Source organism: Tetrao urogallus (genome assembly GCF_951394365.1).
Source record: "Tetrao urogallus genome assembly, chromosome: 3".
Lineage (NCBI taxonomy): Eukaryota > Metazoa > Chordata > Aves > Galliformes > Phasianidae > Tetrao > Tetrao urogallus.
Window position 1 is genome coordinate 92,285,315 of NC_136815.1, and position 16,352 is coordinate 92,301,666.

The window sequence follows — 16,352 nt, forward strand, 5'->3', positions numbered from 1 at the left end:
CATGGAGCTCGTACTGCCCATTTCTGTTTCTACTGAATTTAAATATTTTATGCAGTTTTTAAGAACTGATCTTATTCTGAGGTGGAGAAAAATGCAATAATCTGTGCCAATTCTACTTCAAGCCACAAGGAATCTTTGCACCATTTTTCAATCTTTGACTTTTCAATCAGTCTTTTTACCACTTCCGACTTACCACTCATCAATAGACCTGCTGAATCTTCCAGTTTTATGTTAATTCTCTTATTCTTTATAACATCTTTCAAAACTGTGTTCCTTCTTAGGAATAATTTGAGAGTGGTTTTGAAACACCAAATTAACAAATGCAGAAGTGTAAAGTGTGAACAATTCAAATCAAATTTTTTGTCCAGTGGAAGACTTAATTGAATGGGTGACGAGCAAATATTAAAAAAATAAAATAATAATAAAAAAAATGTTTTTTGTGCTTGACAGATGTACATGGAAATAATAAGTATAGTTTGCAAATTGATCAGATGCTTACTCAGTGAATTTCTTAGTCATTTACTCAGGTGAATAATAAAGGTCAGTGAACACCAAAAGTATTTCAGAACCTCAGGATAAAAGTGGTTTGATGTTTTTCATGTCAGAGACAGAAGTTTTTCTTGTTTTCCATGAATATATTTTCCATTTCTGATAGTAAAATACCTCTATGAACAGAAAATATAGGTGTACAAATATGGGAATTTGTAAGATACAAGGAAGGAGGATAATAGAAGAGAGGTAAAAAGTAGTTGTAAAAAGAGGTAAGTTTGATCTAGTTCAATGGCATTAGTTAATATTTGACTCTTAGTTCCTCAAAAACTTGCCTATACTAATGATTTCTGAACATCAGAAAGTGTCTCGACGTAAGGAATGGGAAAGAGAAGGTGAAGACTGAGGATGACAGAGAAAAGAGATAAATCTCTATGAGAATATTTATTCTTTCAAAAACAGAGCTAAAGATAAGGACACTTAGCATTCATTTTGAGCTTTTTTCATTCCATACTTGCTGCAGATGTTGTCATTACTGCTCTGAAAGCATTTAAAATACAGGTGTGTTAAAATTCCATATTGATGTGGATAAGGGAAGGGAAGATCCAAGGAGAAAATGTTACAGCATTTGGGCAGGATTACAGGGACAGTTTCCCCCAGGATAGAAACTATGTCCTACGCCTTAAATCTCTAGTCCACAGCTCTCCTGAGATATCATGTATTATGCATAGATAATTATTCAAAGTGGCCTAAAAGGTAGGCAGTGTACTCCCTCTGAAAGACTATGGTTTTGAGTGTCCTAATATCCTGAAGCATTTCTGAAAATCTCATCTTTTCAACAGTTTTAACCATCTCATCATACTCACTAAATAACTGCAAGTACTTGTTAATAGTGTGTGTATTTTTAACCAAAATAATTTGTGTTTGCTTTGGGGCACCTGTAAGGAAATTATGGCTCTCAGCTTCTCAGCTTTCTCTATATAACACCAGATAAATAATTGTTTTCATGTTTCTCATTGATTGATTGTAATAATCCACTAATAGCTGCATGCCCTTATTATTCTACTATATCTGGTGATAACTACTAGGTCAGTCTGTTTAAAGACAGTGGTGGGATGGATGTGGAGGGATGGTAAAGAGAAGTCAGTTTAGTAAAACCCCTAAACCATCAGGCTAGGATATGGCCACGTTGGCCCAGTTACGTCATGGTGAAAACCACAGTCATACTTTAATGTAGCGTGCTTCCTGTGCTCGTTCTCAGAATGAGAATAAAGAATGAACGCATTTACATCAGAGGCTCTGCACCCCAACTCTCTGCATTCAGGATGGTGCTCAGCCTCCAACACTAGGATTGCTCGGAGGACTCGCCTGCTCGCGCCTGCTTCGGATCCCTTAGGCTTGTGCTTAGGTAGTGCTTAGGGAGCTGCTACCACCTCAGTGCGCGAGGGAGCGGCAGCGAGGAAGGGAGCCGGAATCCAGTCGCGGCGGTGTCACCGCGCCCCGGGGCCGAGACGGGGGCCGCTCGTCTCTTTCAGCACTGCGGACAGCGTCACCGGAGCGCCAGCGGTTCCGGGCTTCCTGCTCTAAGGCACCGGCGGAAGACGGGGAGGAACCTGGAGGCCAGAGGGGCGCAGAGGAGGAGGGAGGAGCTGAAGGATGCAGAAAAAAAAGGGAGGGCAGCGCTAGGGAGAGGATTTTCCCTTCTGATCTGCTTTCGGGCTGGCGGATGGAGGCTGCTGCGGCTGGTGGTTGCGTTTCCTCCTGATAGAAGATGGTGAATATGTGAGGAGAGGCTTTTGGCCTGCTTCGCTGCTGCGGGAGTGCCTTTCCTTCCTCTCTCTTCCTCTCCCTTTCCCTGTTCCTGCATCTGTGTGTTTGGCTCCCCGGCTGCCTGTGCATGCACATCTTGTACATACATCTGAGCAGGGATCTTCTCTCGGCAGCACAGCTCTGCACAGGAAGAAGGGCTCGGCTGCAGCAGCAGCATCAACAGCAGCATCAGCAGCGCCAGCAGCACCACCAGCTCCATAATTCTCTCTCCTTTCCCTACCTCTCCATCTCCCTTTCCCTCCTTCCCCTTCCCCCTCCCCCTCCCCCCCGCCCCCCCATCTTCCCGCAGCTATTCAGAAATTCCATTTTCCCTTCTACGATATTCGTGGCTTCTCCCCCCACCCCCATCCCCTTGGTCGGAGAAGGCACACACACACACACACAAACGCAGAGAAACAAGAGGAAGAAAAGTACTGCGACCTTCTCCCTCTGCTGCAAACAGTGAAAGCAAACGGAGACGGGTTTTGGCTTCTACCCCAAGGTAAAGCCCTGCCTCTTTTACTTACTCACCACCTCCTCCAAGAAAGAGAAGCAAAGACAGGATCTAAAGTGGAGAAAAACAGGTATTCTACGTCTGGCATTTGGAGCACAGGGAGCCAGGAAGTGAAAGATGGTTGTGGTTGCCCGCACTGGCTGCAGGGCAGCTGTCTTCCTCTGGATTTTCAGCAGCATCAGTTGCAGAGCCAGGACTTCTCTGCCTGCTCGTAAGTACTCTTCTCTAAGAAGCATTCAAAATTTCAGCTTCGCAATAAGGCAGGGGGGAATTCTCACAGTTCTGGGAGGTTGTTTACTTTGTCTCTGATGGCAAATCTTGTGTTTGATTTTCTGTGTATTTGCCTGTGTATGTGTACATCGTGGTCTGATACTGTTCTCAGTGGTCACATTAGATCTTCCTTACAGATGATATTAATGGTAGCTTGTGTGGAATGTTGGAAGACCTGCTCTTTGATACAGACTTCATTCTGCAATGAAGTCGGAGGGGAAAAAGAATTGAATGCAATCTGTTCAAAGTTTGGGGCTGTTTTTGCTTGTTTGCTTTTGTTGTTGTTTGTTTTGTTTTGTTTGTTCATTTGTTTTCCCACCTTCCTCAGAAAGTATGCAATTTGTATTTGTAAGTACTTCATTTCCACAGTTTTGTGAGGGAAAAGAGGAGACGTGAGCAGTTTTCATAACTAGCATTTTATAAAGGGCCAGTGAGATAGAATTTATCTTATTTGAAGAGGAAAGAATGATGTTAAGTGGAAGAGAAGGAGCTGAGCCTGGGCCACTTTTTCTGTGAATGCAGTTTTGCTTTCCATGATAATATGAGCAGAGACATTTTAGAAGAGAGAAGAAACTGCCCTCCTAGGGAGGCAGAAGTAGAAGAAAAATGTTGCAATGTTTGCTGAAATGCTGAACTTGAGACTGGCAGGATGCAAAACATATAAACAGGATCCAACTCTGCTATAGGTATGAAAAATATCAGTGGATTCTTTGATTTCAATGTGTATTAGATAAACCCTTTAGCACTACACTGATGTGTAGTTTCCAGAAAGATATTTGCAGATAGATGTCAGTGCTTCTAGTTTTGTTTGTTTGTTTGTTTCTCTTCAAATCAGGTAAAACATTTGTCATTTGCGAAGTATTTTTGAAATACGTACTGAAGGACTACATCTTTGTAGATTCATCAAAAATAGACAACACTCTTTGCTACCTTCACTGTTTATAGAGGAAATAAATGTACTGAAATGTTACCAGATGGATGTGTAGGGATTGTGTACGTGTGAATGTGGGCTGATTCTACTGTTCAATAAGGGGACTGTCTTAGAATGTAATGTATACTGCGTAGCTATATGGCATATACATCCATTTGCAGGATCACTTAATTTGTTTTCTTGGGGGGCAGGAAGGAGAAATGCAATAATTAGTAGCACTGCTACTTTCTCAGTATGTTTCTATCTGTTATCGTCTGGTATATATTAAAAAAATAAAACACGATTATTGCTCCAGAATGTCCTATGCTTAAGTAATTACTTTCATGTCAACAGAAAATGTACAGCACTGCCTGCATTGTTTCTTGGTCTGAGAGACTATGGGGGTGTTTATTTATTTATTTATTTACTTTTACCTTTACTTTAGGAAATATTTATTATCCCTAAGGTTTACTGCTTAGTCTTGACTAGCTATCTAATTTTTCTTCTGCATATTATTTTTTCACAATGTGAAGAAGGTCTGCATAATGGGATTGCACACATACACACAAAAATATGATTTATCTTGTCAAAATTCTGTTCCTGGTGACTAATTTTCTCCATACTGTTTTCCTGTAACAGGATTTTGATATTATTTATTTCTGTGTCTTTTTATATCATTCAGTAGCTAATTACTGTAGTTTAATTTGAAAATGACCTACAGGAGGTTATCTGATTATCCAACAAAAAATGTTTAACATTTCAAAGGAAGTAGCTGAGAATCTAATATTAATAGCTACATTACTGAAACAAAAATTCAATTAATAATATATATTATATATATATATATATAAAATGTTAATTAAAATGTACTTATATACTTTTCCATGCTTAAGATATTTTTGGCAGATGTCCAGAGAGTCCTTCATGTTAATTCATCTTCCAAAGCACATACAATACCCTCCTTATGTAGTCCATAGCATTAATTTCTGGCTCCTGAAAGTGAAATGGAACTAGACTTTTTTAATGGAAACACAAACATACCTTGAAGTAAATGTCAACCTCAACATTTCAGAAAAGAGAATGCACATGCTTGGAATTTTTTTTTTAAAGATGCAGCAATGCTAAGGAAGTGGTATTACAGTAGGAACTAATGTGCTAGGTCACAGTGTTTTGGTGCACCACTTAACTGGTTATTCTGTTGCACACTTTGATATACAAACTGACTTTGTGACTTGCATGCAATTGATCATGAATGCCATTACTGTTTTCTTTTATTATTATTTTTTCCTTGATTAGACAATGCTCAAAGATAGTTTTTTTTATTATTATTATTACATCTTCTGTTTGTTTGTTTATTCTTTTGTTTCCAGTTGATTTTGAACATCAAATTGATAATTCTTCTGAAAGATTTAAATATTGTGTATGATGTAACTGCTGTACAGCTTATTTCCTGTATTGCAATTTATTTTTTTTGAGTTTGTAGTAATTAACCAAAGGAAGTTCATTATTTACAGAATATATTAGAACATATATAAGATTCAAGATGTACATTGAAATATTAATCTCTAGAAATAAGCTTACAACTCATGATTTTCTTACAGTCAATTTGTGCTGACAGAGAAAATACTGGTTTTCAGAAAGAATAGAATTTGACATAACTTATGATAATGCATCTCAAATTTTTCTTGAATTTGCAATGTCAGTAAGTCTATGACTGTTGTTAAAATGATGTCTCTGAGTACTTTTCTCTCTTGGCTGAGAATGTGAAAATTTTGTAACCTCTGAATATAATATACTTTTTTTAAGAAAAAGTGGATGTTGGAAGTCCATTTTTAAGTACGATTGACATACAGTACAATATCACACATACTCAGATCTTACTTTAGATTTCATTGTTACGATTTTCATGCTTCAGCAATAATTTCTGCTCTTTTGTTCTTCTTGTTTGCTTTTGGAATAAGCATAGAGGAATCTCATGACTTCTGAAACAAAGGATAATGAACAGCTCAACCAGGAGAGGTCATCACAAGATAAAAAGGAGTACTGAAAATAAATTTTGTAGACTTTTACATGGCTTAAACCAGAAAGGATAAAAACAAGGCTATGAGTAGACTGACTTCCCTTCTATTCTTAAAGAACATCTCAAAGAGATTCAACACTGGATTCCCTGACTACCTATGAATTATAAAAAATATTTCTTTCACAGCTGAGGTTTTTTTGTTATTTCTTTTGTTTTGTTTTCTTTTGTGTGTGTGTGTGCGCTTATGTGTGCATGTGTCTATGTTTAACATAGAACTAATCAACACAGAACAACTAAAACTTACTTACACTTCTGATAATTCAGTGCATTTGCAGTAGGTCCCCAAATCAGCATTGAAGTTCAACCACACCTTACAATAATTGGTTTAGAAATTGAATGATGGACAAGTGTACTGAATCATTAAGATTCATGGAAAAGCAAAAATACGCATATTTTAGCTGTGAATTCGTGTCACTCAGATTTTCCTTATTTGATAATTGCTTGGGTAATTAGGAAAAGTACTAAATATGATGTGATGTCCCTTCTGGAAGAGCAGTGTATAGACTGGAACAGTGGTTTAGAAATCCTAAAATATTTAGAATTAGTTCCATTTCATAGTATTCAAATGAATGGAGAAAGTGTGGGTAGTGGCCAAATATTTAGGTATAGTTTTTTTCTAGATAATTTTTTAGTCAGTATGTGAAATAATGTGAAATCTAGTGAATTCCAGTTGAGTTTTTGTTACATCTTAATAACAGGTTTTAGTTTAGGTCCTTTTCTGTGGATATTACATGAAGGATGCCACAGACTTTAGTTTCAAATGCACGAAAACATTTTTATTTATGTTAAAGGCTTAATCATTTTTGTATCCCTGGGTCTTAAAATACAAATAAGCTAAGCTTTCAGCTGAGGGCTTAAGTTTATTCTAAGACCATACAGCTTCTTAATGTTAATGATGTGCTCACTTTTAGAACAATCTAGTTACAACCTTGATTACAATTTTCATGAATTATTATTTCATAGTAGTATTGATGTACTATATAATAAAGTAAACATTCAAAAGGGAAATGAGATTGTGTTTATTACTTATTAAATGACGTAGAACTGAGTTACAATGTTTAGGGTGACTTTTAAAATGAATATACTTTTACTAGAATTCTGAATGTGAATAAAATATTCACAAATATCCTCTTGCCATTTTCAAATGAGTGACAGAAGCTAGGACCAACATTGGGGTGAAAAGCCAAACTTTCAAAGAGTCCTCAGTTTACATCTGTGCAACTTGTACACAGCCTGATTGCACACATTCATCTATATGCAGAAAGTCAAATTCAAAGTTTGATCCATTCTTTGAGCACTGAATCAATTATAAATGTCATTGAAGTAATGTGTTAAAAGCTGTTCCTTGCTTGGGTTCTTTTGGCTCTGCTTGTAGTCTTAATTCCTTTTTTTTTTTTTTTTTAACTCAAATGCATTAATATGGACCAGGATACAAAAAAGTGCTTAAGTGGTCTGGTCAGGAAGAAAGTTTGTAAGTGTAGTTAAAGACCAGGAATAGAAAACTTGTCTTTGTGAAAAATGGCTTTTTCTTATGCAGGGAGTTAAATATTTTCTGATTCACTATCATATTTTTACAAAAGCAATTTTATCACATTTGAAAATTTTTACTTCATGCAGTTGTGATAATATATTCTTTACTTATTGCATATTAATCAGCTATTATAAGCTGTAGAACTACTTGGATAACTCACCTCACTATGGAGCTGTGATATGCCATAGATCTTCCTGTAAGAGTTCTTTAGTTATTATAACTAACTCCATCCTTAAATGCTACAAAGCAGCAGATGTCATATCCAATGTTGATTAATTATAGCAATATTTAATGCCTTGGAAGAATCTTAATATAATGAAGAGCTATGCACAAACTATAGCTTTTTTCCTACTTTTTAATAAATATATATGTAGAAGTTGATTCATCTCAGCAACTTGACCAACAGATCATGCAAAAGATAACTGGTTAAGTCTTGAGGTGTGTCACTGCCCAGGCCTGTATTCCCTGAATGTTAAGCATGCTAAGTCTTATGAAAGTACACAGACTTGCAAGTGTATGCATGATTTCAGTCACTTCACATAGAGAAAGATGGATAAGAAGCAACAGTCTCCTCCATCAGATGAAACTAAGTAAATTTTTACTTTTGTAAATCTTCAAAATTTTAGAAAACCACACCAATACTTGTAAAGAGGTAATTTGATCAGGACATGATTTCCAGAATTTATGCTTTCCAGAATTTCATCTGTGGAACAAATAATGCAGTTTTTTATTTTCACTATTTTCTCACTGAAGTAAACAGAAACTGTGCCACAGATTTTAAGAAATGAGTGGTTATGACTTCTGTCAGCGAAAAATTCACCATTCAGTCCATAATACATTAAAAGTGTTTAAAAGATTCTTCTTTGAACAAGTATGGATTTTACTTTTATCACACTTCTTTTGTTCAGCTACTTTGTTGGCATTATGTCGGTAACTATTCTGAGGCCACCAACTAATTACAGAACACGTCGATTCTCTAAATGTGACAGGAGTTGGAAATTATAGTAACCAGTAAACAATGCTTTTGAGTCATTTTCTCAAGATTTGAATTTGTCATAGACTGGAAGGTATTCTGAAGACCATGATTGATATTTAGAAAAAACTTTTGCACATTCGTATTTTGACAGTTCTGTAATTTTACAGTTAGCTTTACAAAGCTGAGGCCTTCTCAGCTTGAGAAACTGTTTCAGTATTCATGTGCTGTTGTAGTAGCAAATATCATATTTGTTCCCTAAGCCCAAAGAATTGATAGAGCAAAAAAGGATACTGACTTTCACTATTGTCTCCTTCTTCCCCAAAATTTGAGTGATATTTTGGGCTTGCAATCCCCTGTGAAGTTTGTTCATTCAGACATTTAAGGTAGGTAATCATGCTAAGCCTGCTGAGGGACTGAAATACTTATTTAAATTTGATGTTAATATTTATTCATCAGCGTTTAATTTTTGTATGTGTGTGTGTGTTTTAAATAATTAAATAATAAAGTAAGGTCCATTCAACATAGCTCAAATCTTTGTTGCTTATTTTGCATTTATATCTCTAAAAGCCCAGGTTATGTTAAAACTTAAAATGAAAAAAGAAAAAAAAAAAAAGCAGCTAAAATTGCTTTCTAGATGCCGTAGAGTATCTATACATATTTAGCCAAATTATTTTCTATGCCACAAATAAATGTGGTATATTAAGATGAACATCTATTATTTGTTTGTTTAGAATATTTGAACACTTATTTTAAAGGGAAAGTATTATTTTATTGTAGAAATATGACATCTGTCTAAATATAATATTAACATAACATTTTGTTTGATTTTGTAAAACTGCCGTGTTAATAAATATTTTGTAATCTCTGCTCACGGGTATCAACTTGTATACATGTTACATTTTACCTGTCTATAAACTTTTTTACTTCACGTCTAAAGGTGTGGCAATGTCCATTTTTTATCAATTAAATAATGATGAATCTTTGAATTGCCTCTTCTCAATAGTCTTATATACTTACACTGATATTTACTGTGGTGACAATTAAAACCTGAAATTTAGAGGGAAGAGATACAGCAAATGAGTTGCTGGACCTAAAATAAGTACACTGTAAGGGTCCAAATACTAATTTACACCACTCTAATCAAGCTTTCAAACACTTTCTGCCCTAATTGTCATTGAGATATAAAGAGGGCTTGTAAACATTCTTTTCTTTTACCTGTATGCAGATAAAAGATCAAATGTAGTTAAAAAGATGAGGAAAAATGAAAATTAAGAAAAATCAATGATTAGAAAGCAGAATCAACAATTAAAACTAATGATTTGTCTGAAAAATAACTGTTTTGGATCATGAAAAAGTAGTTGCATCTCGAACAGTGGAAGTAAAATAATTTCTTTACACTGATGGATAGAGTGAGAGGGAGTAGTCCTGCCAGACAACAGCAGTTACAATGAATTAGAAGACAAATTTATTTCTTGAGAAGTTGAGTCAGAAGCATATCCTGCACAGTACAGTCTCTGCTGGCTACATGCTTCCAGAGTTCAGAAAGGTGTACACTAATATGCTTTACTTCAGTTATACATCAAGAAATGTTATGCTACCCGACAATCTCAGTTGTATGATGAATGTCTTACCTTTCTCTTACTCAGTATGGCCAGGATGTTAGAAATGATAGGTGAGCTGCCTGTAAGCATGGGATGGTATCCAATTTTCAGTCTTCTTCTGAAAACACATACCTTCACAAATTTTTGCTTGTGCTCGTAATCTCTTTGCCATTCATCACCTAACTTCTTTTTCATTTTATTAATCATCTTACTCTCTGTCCTTGCTCTACCCTTCTCTCCAGCAAGACAGTGACTCTACATTCAGTAATATTTTTATTGATTCATCAACACATCAAGTAATTTGCTGAACTTGAAGCTAGGAGAGATCGTTGTAATTGATTTCTGATTAATTCATCCGTATTTGAAAGCTGGGTACACAAGTAATAATTCATTTGAAATTTCTTCACTGCTTAATTGCTCTGCCCTAAACCTGTTAAGCATGTTAAATCAGATAATCAGTGAGTGACATTAAGATATCTTTTTCTTCCCAAAAACCAGTTATATCATTATAAGGAATACTTTAATATTTATTTGTAATTATACAAAAAAAAAAAAAAAAATCCTTTCAAACTTTCAGCCAGTGTTGTGCGTTGTACATATGGGAAGGTCTGCTTCAAAATAATGCCATGAGAGAATCATGATCCCAAACCTGCATACTCATAGCTAAAAGGACAACAAGAATAGCTGATCTCAGCTACAATTATGTGATTTTTTTTTCTGTTTCACCTGCTTTACATGTGAAGCTTTTGCCCCATTTCATTCCACTGAATCTCTCTGAAATCTATTCTACCTTCATGATTATATTCATGGCCTCACTGAAATATGTAATGTTTCCTTACACCAGCTGACCTATGTCAAAAGCTTGAGACACATGAAAACTTAAAGTCATCCTTAGCTTCAAAGAGTGTGTATTTTACTGCAAGTCAGTTATAAAGATATTTAACAGTGAAGGGCTGAAAAATAGAATTCCAATGCTTTTCACTAGAAAACACTCATGTCCTTTGCTATATTTACTCTGAGACATTTTGCATGTCACATTCATAAGAATTAGCAATGTTAAACTTATGTACACTGCCATTCAAGCACCTTAAGAGTTAAAAATGCATACTCTTATAATACATGTGGGAATAGACATAGATGCTTATATACATTTGATGTCTTCTAAATTTGTCATCAGAAAAAGGAAAAAAGAAAAAAAATCCCTTCAAAATATTAAAGTGATTAAAAAAGATCTATTTTCTATAAATCAATGTTGATTTCTAATAAACTATATTTATTTCCTTTTGAATTCTTATTCATCGGGTTCTACTAATTTCTCTAGGGTCAATGACAATTGCTACAGCCTATAATTACACAATTCATTATTGACAATACATGCTTTCTTTCAGTCTTCTGAAACTACCTTTTCCAGGGTGACTGAAAATCTGCAATAGCAGTGCTCACAAGCCTTCTCTGTTACAAGTTGTCCTGCTGGTTTAAAACTGTCTGTCCTTGTTAGCTTCTATTTAACATCTTCCTCAGTTGCTATTGGAATGCAAATCAATTTGTTGTCACTCTGTGATCTGACTATGAAGTATTGTTTCTTTTCCTGACACTGTATGTTTTTTGGTGTTTTCCACAACTAACAATTTAGCCACTTGAGTGTAGTCATATTTTGGTAGGGATATTTTTATTTCTTATTGCCTCTCTCACTTTTTACCATTTTTCTTTTTTTTTTTCTTTCAAAAAACTTGTTTTTGTTTTTGTTTTTCTCTATGATTATTGTTATGATTTCTGTGCATAGATAAATTAAGCCTGGTATCCTTTTGATTTTATTTGTTCTGTATTTCTTAGACTCTGATTTATAGAATCCAAAATCACAGAATGGTTGAGATCAGAAATGACATCTGGAGGCCATTTGCTTCAACCTGTACTCAAGTAGGGCCACCTACAGCAGGTATCTCAGGACTGTGTCCAAAAAGGTTTTGAATTATCTCTGAACACAGAGACTTCACCACCTCCCTTGACAGCCTGTTCCAGTCACCTTCAGAATAAAAAATTGTTGCCTGACAGTCAGATGGCACCTCCTGTGTTTCATTTTGAGTCCACAGCCAGACAGATTTCAGTGGGCCCATTTCTCCTGCTTGTTGAGTTCCTTTTGGATGGTGGCACAACCCCCTGAAATATCAACCATACCTGTTGTTTTGTGTCATCAGCAAACTTGCTGAGAGTGCATTTTGCTATATTATGCAGTCCATCAACAAAGATGTCGAACAGGGCTGGATCACACTCTTGGCCAGGCTCTGTAGCTAGTTTTCAGTTCATCTGTTGGACTGATGATCCAGGCCATAAGGATATTTATATCAGGATTTTATGACAGACAATTAATATTTACTGAAGTCTAAGTAGTCAATATGTTCTGTTCTTATCTACCAAGCCAGTCACTTCATCATATAAATTTATCAAGTTGGTATGACTTTCCCTTGGTGAATCCATGCTGACTACTTCTCATGACTTCCTTCTGCTCTATGCCTTGAAATGGTTTACAGCATTAGTTGTTCAGTCATCTGTCCAGTGACTGAAGTGAGGCTGACCGGCCTGTAGTTTCCTCAGTCTTCTTTCTTGCACTTCTCTGAAGACTGGTTTGACCATTTCTTTCTCCCAGCCATCAGCCAGCTCCTCTTATCTCCAAGCATATTTTTAATGATTTTGAAATTAAATCAGAAGTCTTAAATTCTGAAGAGGTCTAGCTACTACTCGTACTACTGGATTTATATCACTATCAAAGAACAACCAAAATATATCATTAATATTTGAAATGTATATGCAGAAAATATATGTATTTGGAGAAAGATCTACAAGACTAACAAGAGCCGCACTCAAGGAAACAATCAGTAGGTCATCTGTATTCAAGCAAACATCTAAAAATATGTTTAAAGAAAGCTGAATCAGAAGTCCCTGAAGTCATCTAAATATTCCTGATTTCTTGATAATTATAGAGATTTTATGAAATACTTTGTTGAAATGAGGCAACTACATACATAAACACATGCTAGAATCAAAATAAGTGACTATTCAGATATTATTATTGAATAATAATGTGGGTATAGAAGTGTCTGATAGCTATACTGTTGATGATAATGACCCTATTTTATACTATAAATTTATCACTTGATTAAAATATTATATGTACATTATTAAGTGATAAAATATTTTCAAATAATTGTTTGCTATAGAATAGGAATAGTTGCATCCAATTAAAAAAAAGAAACTACTCTATTTGAAGTAAACTTTCTGAAATGAGATTTTTTTTTTCCATGTATAGCCACATATAGACAATAATGTTATCCAAGGGATCTAATATATTTTGTTGGTAGTATATAATGAAGTTGCCTTGAGGTTCCTTTTGAATAGAGGGCTGTGTCTTAAAGGAATTCAATCTAAGTTTAGCTAATTCTTGAGGCTGTCTGTGTGATTCCATCTGTGGCAGGGGAAATACCTCAGGCAGGTATTATTTAATAAGTTTTCTAAGATGTAATTAGGCAAAATGGAAATCAGAAAATGAATAAAAGGAATGCGACACGTTTCTCACCTAGCAATGAATCTGGAATGTAGTTTGATATTTATTACATTTTTAAAGACTCTATGTTAATTGAATACAGAGTATATGTTATTTCCCTGTGTTATAAAGGCAGATGTTCATGGGGGAATGCTGGTATCTTGCAAGTTCTTCCACTGAGTCTGGTCTCCTGGCTCATAGTGCTACACTGCCAGACCTTCAGATCAAAGGTAATTCTGTCCATAGCGTACACTTGATAATGTTAAATTCAAGCACAGAATCATTCTGGCATATAGGAAACAAGATCTTCTGTCTTGGAATCTACTGATCTACTAAAGACAAAGAAAATAAACCTAAAATATATTTTCTCTAAGCAAAACATATTTGGTGACTTTGGAGTTACAAAAGAGCTACGTGAAGATGCAGCATCCTGGCAGTGGGATGGGAATGGTAATGGTAAGATTTGGGAATGGTAATGGTAAGATCTAAGGCAGTGATCCTTTACAGTTGAAAGGCATAAGGTACTCTTAAGCTCTTTCTAGGCAATCTTTCAATATTTAACCATACCAATGCATTGAACGACATTGCTTGGGACTTTACAAAGGATATATTGCAAATATTTTGAAGTATTTTAGTACCTCAAGTGTATCAGTCACCTTCTATTTTAGAATTGACTTTGATCACAGTGTTACATTCTATTTATCTTGTGAAAATAAACAGATAAACATAGTTTTGCCATTTGCCACTGACACAAGTTCTGTACATTTCATTCTGTTTATCTTCAGATTGTTGAGCAGGCTGAGAGTTTCACTTATATCTACCATATTTAACTGAAATTCAGATATGTAAATTATAGAAAATGGTAAGAAGAGCATGAAGGCACTGGACTGTGGTCCCTTCATGAATAGAATTTTCATGAAGCAGACCTTTTTTTTAATGAATGATAATCAAACTGGGATGGAAATGACAAGTTTTTGACATCAGTGCTAAGACTGTCATGAATAGACTTGTGTAGACAGTAAACCACAGTTCTTTTTAAAGTAGTTTATTTAAAAGCACAATGCATATTAGCAGAATATAAAGGCTTGCTTTTATTTCACAACGGAATATATTGACAAATCCTGCCACTGACTGCTTTAAAATACATCCAAACAAATCAGAGTCTTAAATTATATAACTCCTTTATTCTACTCCTTTAAAAAACATCCTCAAAGGAAGCTGTTTCAGTAACCACCAACCAAACATTTGTTTTCTTGAGTGCCTCAGAGAAACTGGCTTTCTTTTGCTGGCCTACTTTTTCATTTGAAAATGTTATTACTTATATCTAATAAAATTACAGGGTGTGGAAGGGAGATGTTAAATTATCAATTTAATCCATGAATTCCATCATATTTTTCATTTCTAAGTGACACTGTTGAACAGCAGATTTAATTAGGCAACTTGCTGCTCTCACTTCAGTAAAATAGAGAGTGGTTAACATGCCAGAAGTTGAGTATGAAGATCTTTTTTTTATTATCACCCTTGGTAATTCACTCTAATGTTCTTTCTTTTGCATGTTTTCTTTTGTTCTCGCTATCTGAATTTGGAGTTCAAGTGGGTCAGTGGCACATGGAAAGGAAAACTAATTACACCCTGTATTCTTACTAAAGAAAATACAATTTTATTCTGCAAAGAACCTTCTGTCTATTCCAGAAGCAGACCATGGCTTATACTTTGTTGGTCAGAACAATGTTTTGGTATCACCTAGCTCCACTCATATAAGCTGTAGTTTGTCGCTGTTCCACTCATAATACACTTTGTATTGTAATGCAAAAGGGATTCAGGTTTTGCCATCCTTATTCATATGTTATATACCATGACATTAGCTCCACTGCTCTGACAGGGTGCTGTACTAGTCAGCAGAATTCATGATGACCAAATCTACCAGTACTTTCTACATACTCCTCAGCACTTAATCTGAGAACACAGCCCACTCATTGAGTTCATTATAAAATGATTAAAAAAAAAAAACAACAAAAACATTTAAAAACAAAATCTCATGTTTAGTTTTGTTGTATCAAGCACAATAAAAGTAAGAATTCCTGTTTGCCTTAAATGATTTGTTATTGGAGAAGAATCACAGAATCAAAATAGCTAGGGGTGGCAAGGACCATAAAGACCATCTAGTTTCAATTTCCCTGCTGTGGATCAGGTTGCCAACCACTAGATCAGGCCCCTCAGAGCCCCATTCAGCCTGGCTTTGAACGCCTCCAGGAATGAGGCATCTGCAATTTCTCTGGGTAACACTTTTCTGTGTCTCACCACAGAAAATAATTTCTTCCTAACATCTAATCTAAATTTCTCCTCTTTTCATTTTCATTTAAAGCCATTCCCCTTCGTCCAATTACTATAAGACTGTTTACAAAGTCAGTCTCCTTCCTGCTTATAAGCTTTCTTCAAGTACTGGAAGGCTTTTACGTCTGGATGTCTGGACGTCAATTATGTCTCTTTGGAGCCACCTCTTTCCCAAGGTTAACAAGCCCAGTACCCTCAAACTTTCTTCATAGGAGATGTGCTCCAGTCCTCTGATCATCTTCATGGCCCTCCTCTGAACATGCTCCAACGACTCCTCGTCATTCCTGTGCTGGAGCTCCA

The 16,352-nt window shown here is 35.5% G+C and overlaps 1 protein-coding gene across 1 annotated transcript in view; it reads left to right on the forward strand.

Moving 5' to 3' along the window:
* Positions 1-2,929: 2,929 nt before the first annotated feature.
* Positions 2,930-16,352, forward strand: part of CNTNAP2 (contactin associated protein 2) — a gene marked incomplete at both ends in the record, with an annotated part of 665,714 nt that continues 652,291 nt past the window's right edge. The window contains one exon of the mRNA XM_079533370.1: positions 2,930-3,023. Coding sequence (XP_079389496.1) covers positions 2,930-3,023 — 94 coding nt within the window. The remainder of the gene's footprint in view (positions 3,024-16,352) is intronic.